The 11,840-nt window shown below is 39.5% G+C and overlaps 1 protein-coding gene across 1 annotated transcript; it reads left to right on the top strand.

Moving 5' to 3' along the window:
• The first annotated feature begins 962 nt into the window (after positions 1 to 962).
• Positions 963 to 2,302, top strand: LOC148033875 (uncharacterized). The gene is made up of 2 exons (XM_087682377.1): positions 963 to 1,523; positions 1,641 to 2,302. Exons 1-2 carry the CDS (start codon positions 1,035 to 1,037, stop codon positions 1,851 to 1,853), a joined length of 702 nt encoding a protein of 233 aa, XP_087538503.1. The 5' UTR covers positions 963 to 1,034; the 3' UTR covers positions 1,854 to 2,302.
• Positions 2,303 to 11,840: the final 9,538 nt, after the last annotated feature.

The raw sequence follows: 11,840 nt of genomic DNA, 5'->3' as shown, positions 1-11,840 counted from the left end.
AACAAGCATTCATCTACAAAAACTCAGTGGTGATGCATGTTGATAGATACTTCATATATATAAGTGTGCTTTGAGCATCTTCATAGATCACTATCCAAAGACCCATGTCTTCAGGGAGGAAAGTAGACAATGCTAGTGGATGCTTTATAATGTAAATGAGGCCTAATTATTGTCTAAAACTTTTAAACATATAGAGGGCGGCACGCCGAATGCAATGGGTTAATATATAGTAATATGCGCCAAAAATCATTGTTTAGGGCATTGTGCCTAGGAATCTAAAAGGTAAATTTGCATGAAAACTCAAAAGAATACGAATATGGGGTCTTTGAAAACTCAAATGAAGTAAAGAGAATTTATAGTAAAGTATTTATAACCAACTCTCTCTCTCTCTCTCTCTCTCAAAAGAATAAGCTTTCTTCATCTTCTCATTTTTATCTTCTCCTTTCTATTCTTCAACTAAATATAGTTGGGTTTTTGGTTTGTAGCCAATTCATCACCTTGATCTATTGATCCTGTAGTAGATGCATAGATTCATCAAGTTCTTTCCTCAAAAAGTTTTGTAAGAGAGGCTAGTGACTTTCCTAGACTTTGAACTCCGCATTCTTTACATATGGACATTGGAAGGGGAAAAACGAGAGGGAGTGCAAGGAAAGAAACTACTACTAAATACTAATTGTAGAGACTTTCCTATACTTTGAACTCCGCATTCTTTATATATGGACATTGGAAGGGGAAAAACGAGAGGGAGTGCAAGGAAAGAAACTACTACTAAATACTAATTGTAGAGAAAGAATAGATAAGTGGCAAATGCTCACGAGAAGCTATGAACGATGGCTATGACTGCTCACGCTAATAAGCGAAAGAAGAAACGTGGACATGACAACTTACAACCCCAACGGATAACCAAAGAACCAAGCATATATATATATATATATATAGAGAGAGAGAGAGAGAGAGAGAGAGAGCGCGCGCTTATCGTAACTCAAGGGACAACCCAAAGTAGCAAGCAGACACAGAGAGAGAGAGAGAGAGAGATGAGTACGTTGGAGGAGGTATTCTTCTCAAACCTCGAGCCCACAACACAGGTGCATTTGGAGCCCCTCGCCACGCCTCTGCACGTCTGCTTCAACTGGCAGGAAGTGCTCGACAACATTAATATCATTCATAGTATAACACCTGCTGCACACCCATTATTATCAGACGATAACGCTGACCGTGAACATGGTATTGATTATGAGCTGCATGAAAAGGAGCTCAGGGATCAGTCGCCGCAGGGAGATGGTTCTATAACCAAGATCATCAAGAGGAGTAACGACAATAGATCATCTGCAGCAATGCCTGGAACTCAATCACAGAATACTATTATCGTTAATGATGATGATGATGCAGAGCGACTTAGGAAGAGGAAGTTCTACGTGGTGGTGTTTCGGTCGGTGCGGAGAGAGGGGGCTGACACGCAGGCGCTCTACTCTGCAGATTCAGAAGCGCACCGTGAGGCCACCAGCAGCGGCGGCCTGATCCGGGTAAGAATACACAGAAAGAGAGAGAGAGAGAGAGAGTGTGTGTGTGTGTGTGTGTGTGTGTTCTGTGAATATACAGTACTGAATGACTCTTGTTGGTTTGATTGCATAATATTGCAGTACTGGTATGGCATCCTCAACCTTCGCAGCGAGTGCTTTGCCACCTGCATATGGAACTCCCGAGAGGACGCCGAGAGAGCCAGCAGGCTGCCTAAGCATCGAATTGCCGTCAGCCTCGCACCCAAGATGTACGAGTCTTACCAGCTCGAGAAGTATTGGCTTACCTTCGACTCCACACGCGGTGAACTTTCGTTCGAGAAGATCGTTGGGTAGCAACAACCAACGTGTCTCAATCTGCTTTCCTCTTTTATTGTTCAACAGTTTTGTGTAGATCGCGATTGTATGCACAAGATTAGTGATCAATTCGAACATTTTGGACACTCGTATCGTTTTTTACCTCTGCGCTATGTAGCAGTTCCTATTTAAGATTACCTAGAAGTCGCCGTTTACTGAAAATAGGAGCACCGTTGGGAAAGTTCTACCTAAAGCCTAATTGAGAGAGAGAGAGAGAGAGAGAGAGAGAGAGAGAGAGAGAGAAACCCCAAGACATGGAGGTAGGAGGATTGTGTACTCTTATGCACCCTTGTGCTTATAAGCTAATCAGCCCTCAAATTTGAAGGATAGCTCTTGTAAGAACTTCATGGTGAAGAATAACTCAGGAAACAAGCAAATGTAATTAATCATGATCTATATATCTGTGCTGATATGTATCCATGCATAATTACTGGCACAAAAGCAAAATAATATATGATCAAATAATGAATTTATAGTAGATACACACATCCATAATGTCTATGCATATCAGAAAACATGCACGCACATACACATATACATAGATATGTATGTATGTACACACATACACATCCACATATTATACACATGCATATATATATACATGAATCTATATGAATATACATGCATACATACATATATGAAACTATACGAATATATATGCATGTTCACACATATGTGTCAGAGTATGTTCGTATATATAAAGAAACTTTTGCTTTAATATATATACATGAATATATATATGTATGAATATACATATATACATGAATCTATATGAATATACATGCATACATACATATATGAAACTATATGAATATATATGCATATTCACACATATGTGTCAAAGTATGTTTGTATATATAAAGAAACTTTTACTTTAATATAAGCCTGTATGTACATATTCTAAATTATATCCCACAATCTATCTACTACCGGTCAAGAAAATTATTTGATCAACTATATAGGCAATATATATAACCACATGAGCCTTTATATTTTCATTACATAGCCTTTGCCTACACAAAATAATATGTTAGTTGAATCCAACACAAGATAAACACTCATGAAACTAATCTTTCTCGATAAAGGATGACATAGTCTTATCAATACATTTAATTAAAGGTAGAGTAAGAGTGGAAGCACAAGCGGAAGCAAGAGAAAAGCAAAAGCTAAGGAGGTTCAAGCAAGAGAGAACAAGATAGGATGTGGAAACTTGGACATCCATAATGTGTGACATGCCTTCCCTTATACTATTGTCATATAAAAAATTAAGAATAAAGTGATAGTGACGAGTGATCACCACCTGTAATATATAGGTTTGCAGAACAATAACTGCAAGTAAATATAGGTGACTAAGCACAAGCAGCCTTTAACCCCCAACAAATGTGACCAAGTGTGGAGAAAAACAAGGAAAAAAACAAAAAATAATATGTACATAGTAGTACACACTACAAGAGAAAGGCCCTATAGACGCGCACTGTACACGCGAAATAGCGGGCACGATTATCAGCGCGCCTATTCACGCTAGTATATAGAACGTGTCTATATACCCGCGTTTTTAAACGCGCTTATAGATGGGAAAATAAACGCACATATTTTTCCTTTCTCATAAAGTCCCTAAATATGACCAAACATCTTAACAGCTAGTATTTTTTTGAATACATTACCAACTTTACTTCTTTCTACGTATTACAAATATACATCCAATCATTCAAAGCTAATTATATATGCTACAATGAATGTTCAATCTCATCTTCAATGAGATCGGCCCTTGCTAGACTATCTACCTCTAGGTCTATGTTACCAATAGGCAATGAAACAAATAAGTCTATCCCACTGTCAGATGTATTGCTATGCTCAATTTCTTCATCATCATCTGCAACCATATTGTTATCCTCTTTTGCGCTTCCTTGAACATCCTCGCGGGGATCATCTTGCAAGCACTGCATCATGTATATCATCGACCATGGCATCATCATGTGCATTATCATTGATTGTTGGATTGTCATCAACTATCTCTATGTTGGTAGCATTGCCATATATTGGTTTTGAACTATTAGATATGGGGATGACATGCCATCATTGGTTATTGTTTACCATTGGGTGATACACAACCTGCATTTAAAAAACAAAAAGTAAGCAACTTAGATATTTATTGTATTTTGAGAATGTATCAAGAAGTAATATATATGAAAATAAATAGCTTCTAATATACCTACTCGCATTGTTGAGGTAGTACAAATGTGTCATTCTTGCCTTGGTGAAATTTTGTAGAGTCAATCACTACAAAACCACTTGGATGACGTCTAATTGTGCAATGCTCACCCGTTGTTACTACTTCTTTAAACGACTTCACATCTAGTACATATATAAAAAATCGCAATTCAAGCTTCAAAATATCTTGGATCAAGCCACAATCGCCTTCCATGGTGCCATTGGTATCTTGGAAGTTTGCAAGGATACCACAATCCTGGGTATTTCTCTTATCATCTATACGTTGAGTTCGAAAATGTTTGCCTTCACACCAAATAGCATTGAACAATGTACACTAGTAGTACATTGTTGAGATCATATTAATGATTTAGTTAAAGATGAAACATGTGAAATTATATCATATATAACTAAAGATAATTTAATTATAAGTATGTCTCACCTTTGATAAGCAACTTCATGCGTATTCCCACTCCTCTTGCGATATATCCATCGCCTCCTCTTTTTCCATCTTCTCCATTTCTTCATGTAGCCAATCTATATCAATATGACGTGGAAGCACACTTAAATGTTCTGGATATGGGACATTAAGTCCATGTCTAGCATGAAATGATTGCCTTTCACTTACTCTTCTTGCCCTTGCTTCTTTATATAGTGTCACCCATTTGCTCATTACTTCGATGTTAAGCACACAAAATACATTTAACTTACGAAATTCCTCTTTCATTAGCACTTTGCTCTTTCATTTTCCTTGAGGTATTATAGAGGTCATCCTCAAATCTTCATCATCTTTCCATAGTCGTAGTAAAGAGAGGTCCACCTTAGTAAGATATTTAGAGATTTGTACAAGGGATGATTGCACTAACCAACCCTCAGCCATGCTTCCCTCGGGCCGTGCATTTTGCCTTACAAAATCTTTTAGGGTTTTCATAAAGCGCTCTAGAAAAAACATCCACCTTGCATGAACTACCCCACAAATTGTGATCTCATCAATCAGATGTATGAGTAAGTGTACTTGAGTAGTTAAAATGGAGCGAGGAAAAGTTTCCTCCACCAAACAAACCACCTCAATGGACAATACTCGAGCCTCTTGCAATGTATTTGGATTGATTTCCTTCAAACTCACAAATCTACCAATATACAATTGAGAACGATGATTAGTTTTGTCCATAAATTCAAGCGGGTTTACTACGCGATGTACGTAATATGTAAACTAAAAAATAAGCATAAAGTATACATACCTCGCGAGCTCACCCATCTTGTAAATGATATCACACACATCTTTCGAAACACAATGGGATATGCTAGTAGGAAGGATGAACTGTATATAAATATCCATACATTGTTAATTAGTCTACATAGTTACTCCACTAATTAATATATTTATGGCTATGAAAATCCTTACCTAAATCATTTTGTGCCAATAGTGAGTCTTCAAACCGGATAGTTGCTCCACACCTCTTTTCTTTTTCTTTATGAAGGCTCCCTGGAGGCATCTCATATATCCTGTGGGAGTTCGGAAGCTACATATCTACTGCTTCACCATCTTTTCTTCGGTCTTCAACAACATCCAAGGTGCACGCGGTAACTCAATCTTTCCTCTGGGTCTGATGCGTGGCCAAGCTCGTCTCATACGTCCAATGCTACGTAAATCCTCCCTTACATTGACAGAATCACGAGCCCCGATTAAGTGATCCCATAATATAGAACAACATTCTTGAATATATGCATGGAGTCCAACAGGTGATTGATCTTGAGTTTAGTCCAATATGGGAGACGAAAAAATATAGAGAATCTAATGCACAAACAATATATTATTTCTCGTTCTCATAATGGAGTGTACTTTAAAGACAAACAAAAGAAGTAAACTAGTTACCGACTCATGCCAAGTGAAGGATGATCATTGGCGTGTGTCCATGTCCTTCCAATCTTGAATGGTCAGAGATTGTGGAGTTCTTCCATTAGTGGGGGGTGCATATTTGGGGTGGTCAATAGGAAGAAAATGATGATGATTGTCATAGATAACCTTCTTCAAGTGTGTCGGTCTAGAAGAAACTAGAGAGAGACAGCAAATTGGACATGCATGATATCCTAATGTAGTTAAACCTATAAAAACAAGTGGGTTAATGATGACATATATTTAATTAAGGGTAAGAATTAATAAAATAGAGTATGCAACTACCTAAACACTCTCCATAGCCTGGAAAGTCATGCATGGTCCACAACAACATGCCCTTTAAAGTGAAATCTCTAGAGGACAATGATGCACTCACATCTTGCACCTCAATACCTCTCCATAGCATTTCTAGCTCCTCGATCAAAGGTTCTAAGTAAACGTCCATGTTTTTTACTTTGTGTTTTCTAAAAATCAAAAGGGATAACATTACATGTCCTTTTTTTATTGCCATGGACGAAGGGATATTATAGTTCACCAATACCACTGGTCATACACTATATGAGGTGCTTTTGATGCCAAATGGATTTATTCCATCTAATCCTAGACCAATTGCAAAACCTTACGAGGCACATCCATTTATTTCATCTCCTGGTTGTATCTTGGTTCACCACAAATAGAACACTGTCATGTAGATGCATGATCCCCACGAAACAAGATGCAATCATTGACACATGCATGGATTTTAACGTAATCAAGACCTCCAAGAGATGTCAAGAAACTCCTTGCTTTCTCCCTTCTAGTTGATAATTTATTTCAATTTGGAAGCATTTGTGACAATAACCTACATATATTGTGCAAATAGAGTTAACAAACCGCAAATATTATCTAGAAGCATTTATGAATTAATATCAAATTATACATACTTCAATAATGCATTCAAGCTAGCATTACTTTATCCATAAATGGTTTGTAAGTTCAGTAGCTCAAGAGACGCACGTAAAATGAAGTAGGTGTAACCTTCGTACAATGGAGTTTTCGACGCTATGGTCATCTATCTCTCTAGTGGTGCCCTCCCCCCAAACCTCATGGGAAAATAAATCGTGTACCATGTTGTCCAAAATATCTTCCTCCAAAACTTGATGGGGCATTTGAAGAGGGATGTTATCGTTGTCATTAGTCTCTACTCTTTTGCCTCCTCGCATCGACACTTCGTAGCCTGTCGACGCCCTGGAGGGACCATTTGAGGATGTGGTACCGCATCTTGCTCAATTAAAAAAAGGAGGTTTTATTTAATGGTGAAGACGCAACATAAACCAATAATATTTGTGCAAATAAAGCAATAAAAATTACTGGGTCTTTTTCTTGGTCCCACTCTCCGTACATGCTGAGGTGTAACATTGTGATTCGACGTGCTCGAAAAAAACATCCTCAACAACGATCACACATACATTTTATTTTCCATCGTAGCCAAGCGTCTCGATTGTGAAGACGCAATGTCTCATCCTCACTGGAGGATGTACTGTTTATTGACTCAACATGTCTCATACTAGTAGAAGATGATGACATAATTACACCTGAATCATAAAGACATATACGATTTCATTTGGTATATATGTCATATTCCCTAAATGCATTGATACTTACAACATGGAGGCAAACATTTTGATATTGAAAGACTAGGAAAGTCATGTTGATCCAAAAACAACCAAAAGCTAGCATTTAATCAATTTAATTGTAATTGCGCATCTATTAGTGCGTGTAATATGTCTTATCTACGCATATGTACGCTCAATTATACACGCTTATAGATGCGCCACACAAATATTTAAAAAAATTAAAAAAATTTGTGGCTTTCTTTTCAAACTAGTGCTTTCCTGCGTTTTTTACACGTTTTCTGCCGTTCGAGCTCGACATCACTAATCATGTCTATCTATCACTTCATAAAGATAATGCGGGAAGGAAATAAGAGTAAAAAGAGGACAGGAGGAAGAAAGAGCCAAAGAGTAAAGAACAAGAGCCAAACAGCAAGGAAGAGAAGAAGAATCAAGCAACCTACCAAGGGAAGGGAGAAGGAGGACAAGGAGCTTGCAACCTAGTCGCCACCCATCAAAACAAGCAAATAAGGTGAGTTATTCTTCTCTCTCTCAATCTTGTTTGCTTTCTCTTTCTCTCTCTCTCTCTCTCTCTCTCTCTCTCTCTCTCTCTCTCTCTCTCTCTCTCTCTCTCTCTCTCTCTCTCTCTCTCTCTCTCTCTCTCTCTCTCTCTCTCTACATGCTTTAGACTGTCATCTATAAAGGTTTTTTGCGCATTTTTTATAACAGTTTGCAAAATACGGTCCGACTTTGTGCGTCTATCAGCACGTCTAGATGACAGTGTAGACGTAGGTTTAGACGCAGGAAAAGACGCGTTGACAGACACGAATATAGACGTAGATATACAGCGTGTAATATGTTTTATCTGCACATGGTAGTAATGGATTTTTGCTTGTGTAGATGTGGAATCCTGGATCTTCTAGCACTGATCCTAAGTTGGAACGCATAAACAACGCCTTAGCGGAGTTTTCTAGAGGTGTTAGTAGTTTTTTTGGAGGTTTTTCGAACAAGGAGCAATTCATGGGAGAGATGACCAATTATCTTGGTCACCCTCCCACTACAGGGGAGGTTTTTAGTGTCATGTTTGGGACACCTATCACATCTTTGCCTAACACTGCCGCACAAACACCAAACCTTGGTACACCAAACCTTGGTACACCTCTACTTACAAGTACTCCATGCACTATGCATACACACAGATCAGCTGATGCACAAGGATCAGCTGAAGTACATGGATTGACCAAAGCACGTGCATCTGCAGAAGCACGTGCATCGAGTGAGGTAGAGGGTAGTGCCCGTCAAGGAAGGAGAGAGAGTCGTGCGGGAGGACGAGGAGGTCAAGGGATTTGTGGGGGTTTCCTAGGAGGTGGCTCTCGATCACCCTCACCAGGAAATGAGAGAGGTGAGCCTCCACAAATGTACTACTCCGTCACAGATGGTGGTGGTATCTTGCATAACCCTAAGGGGAGGAAAGTGATAGCCTACTTGAGGAGTGTCATGCATGCCACATACAAAGATTGTATGATTTCCTTCAAGCACCAAAAGAATGTTTTGTGACAAAAGGTGCTACGAGCAATACATAGAAGGTACCCTAATCCCGAGAATTCACGATTCTCAGATGATTGGGGACGGTCAAAGGTGAGAGATGCGCTTCATAACAAGAGGTCTCACCTTATGACGCGCACCAAGGAGTCACTGCGGAGACAAAAGCAGGGACACCCTGGATATGGCCAACCACCCAATTGCCACTGCAGGGAGTGGAAAGAGGCCAAGAAAAAAGCAGCTGAGAAAAGGACAAGTCGCCAGCATGCAGAGGCGCGACGTATCCAGATGGCAACTATGGGATCGTCGCATTATGGATCGAGTGGCAGGGAGTCATGGGAGGCTGAGTTTGTAAGTATTATTTGATTTCTTTTTTTAATTACATTTTATAATTTGTTTCAATTCATTATGTAGTGTGTTCTAATACATTGTATGTTAAAATTATTTTGTAGTATCATATCGTTGGTAGGATGCCTACTCCTGGAGAGGTAGGCTACCATCGAGGTCATAACTGGGCATCCACTTGGTAGCATTTCTATGAGGATAGCGAAGGGGGAACTAGCAGTAGTGGTGGCGGCAGCGGCACCAGCACCGGCAGCGGTGGTGGTAGCGACGATGACGCCTCTTTTGAGGAGATGTAAAGGATCCCCATGCATGCATGCCTCCCCTTGGCTTGTAGTTTTCATTTTTGATATGTATTACTTTCAGCTAGTGCTTGCAACCATGACCATGCTTGAGGTCACAAGCACTGGAACTTGTCATGTAAAAACGTTTCATCTATATATATGAAATTTCATGTTCTACATACATTATTTTATTTTCAGCACAAAAATCTTTGAAATATGTATAAATATTTCAGCACAGTACGCTCATCATGTGTTATTATCAATATGTGGACTTTGACTCTCCACATTATTTTTCTTTCAGTATAATAATCTTTCTCTATTTTTCCTAAGCATACAATTTGATGTTGATGGTGGAAAAAAAACCAGAGAGCATGTGGCTTGCACATGCTCTTTGGTTTTTTTATACCTCTGTTTTGCACATCTATCTGCACGTCTAAATTGCAAGAAAAATGTGTGTCTATTATCGTCAAAAAATTACAGAGTACACGCCTTTGTAGACACGCAGTTACATGCATGTATAGACGCAGAATATGAATACAAAGTGTACTTGAATCATAAGACTGACACATAAAATAAATACAAGATTGTGTAATGAAAGTGACGGTACAATCTCGCAAGATACAAAGGATGATAATAATATAGTACATAGAAAATTCCTACATAAATCACATGATCAAAAAAGAAGAGCATGTGCACTCCACGGATCCAAGGGCGAGCGGTAGATCCTCACCATCCAAAAGCTCATCCTGCCACAAAGGAGCATCGAACGGACTCTGCAAAAAAAGAAACAACTACGCATCAGTCCACCATACAATAATGCATTTTAATTAAAATTAGTAACTACAGACAAGAAAGACAAGTGACTTACAGAGCCACTGCGTCCATACAATCGGTCGATGAATGTAGTGCCCTCGTCGCCTTGCATTGCTATCTCCAACGTCCTAGAGAATATGTAGCCTCCTCTTTGAGTCAGTGACAGTCATTCGCGTCTCGCCACTCGAGCTTTGAGGCCCCACTCTTACGTGCCTTGCATACATTCAATCGTGTGTGTGACATATACACATGCATGCACTCCATCATCCAGCCTGTGGAAAATCTATTTGTTGCAGCGGGTACTGGAAACTCCTCATGCAAGGATGCTACTATGTAGTCCTTGCTCCCCTCCAATATGTTCTTCCAATGATCTAAGAGGTTGTGCCAAAAAACTTGTTGGCACAACTCTCTCATACGAGCCATCACCCTCCTCCCCTCATCATTCATGATGATAGCTCATGTCCTATCATCCACAAGGTATACATACCCCTCTAGGATATGCCAAAGATGTGTCTTCTCCCACCTGCGACCACGCTCCTAGGCATATCCAAAAGACCCTTGTACATCTAGTATACCTATAGGGGTAGTATCTCTCGGAGTAGCATCCAAAGAGATGCCACCTGTGGACGACTGAGCAAATCTGGAGTGACTAGAGTAGACGTCCCCACACGTGTAACAAATCCTATAGGTGACATAACTCCAGCAGAACGACGAGACGGAGACACTTTGTCGATACCTCTACAACAACCACCTAAGCCACCCTCTCTCAAACCTAAACGAGAGTGAGGAGTAGCATCTCTATCCCGAGGCAACCACGGGCTCACTGCATCCACATCTCCACAGCATCCCCTAAAACCACTCCCTTCATCTCCGACCCAATTCTGGAGCGACGACCTCGTCTACTGGAAACTAAAGCATCAGAGCGCACTGAAGTAGATCTAACAGAACGGCCTGATGGTGTCTAAGACAGCTCCTGGTCCGCCATATCTCTGAATCGAGCTATCTGATCTGGAGACATATGTGTGAAGATCTCTTATAGCTCCTTATTTCTCCTCGACTCATCGTACTGATCTAAATATCCACAAATGTCACCTGCGCATACAAAAATTGATTTTAGCATAATCAATATAAATCAAGCAAAGTACGATAATATAAATCTTTAAAAAATTATCTTACTTAAAATGCATATCTTATGTAGCCTTATAAGCTATTCGTCAACAAATTGATTAAGTGGATGCTCCAAGTATAAAGTACCCTATGGTCCCATGTCAATCTCCTGACACAACTC

Source organism: Lygodium microphyllum, chromosome 7, assembly GCF_053477565.2.
Source record: "Lygodium microphyllum isolate KBCC chromosome 7, Lygodium_microphyllum_v1.1.10, whole genome shotgun sequence".
NCBI lineage: Eukaryota > Viridiplantae > Streptophyta > Polypodiopsida > Schizaeales > Lygodiaceae > Lygodium > Lygodium microphyllum.
This window is presented reverse-complemented; position numbering and strand designations above follow the sequence as displayed.

Bases quoted from the DNA above. Each gene is read 5' to 3' on its own strand.
- LOC148033875 (XM_087682377.1), top strand. From the start codon at position 1,035: ATGAGTACGTTGGAGGAGGTATTCTTCTCAAACCTCGAGCCCACAACA. The intron at 1,524-1,640 runs GTAAGAATACAC...ATAATATTGCAG, and splicing joins GCAGCGGCGGCCTGATCCGG to TACTGGTATGGCATCCTCAA.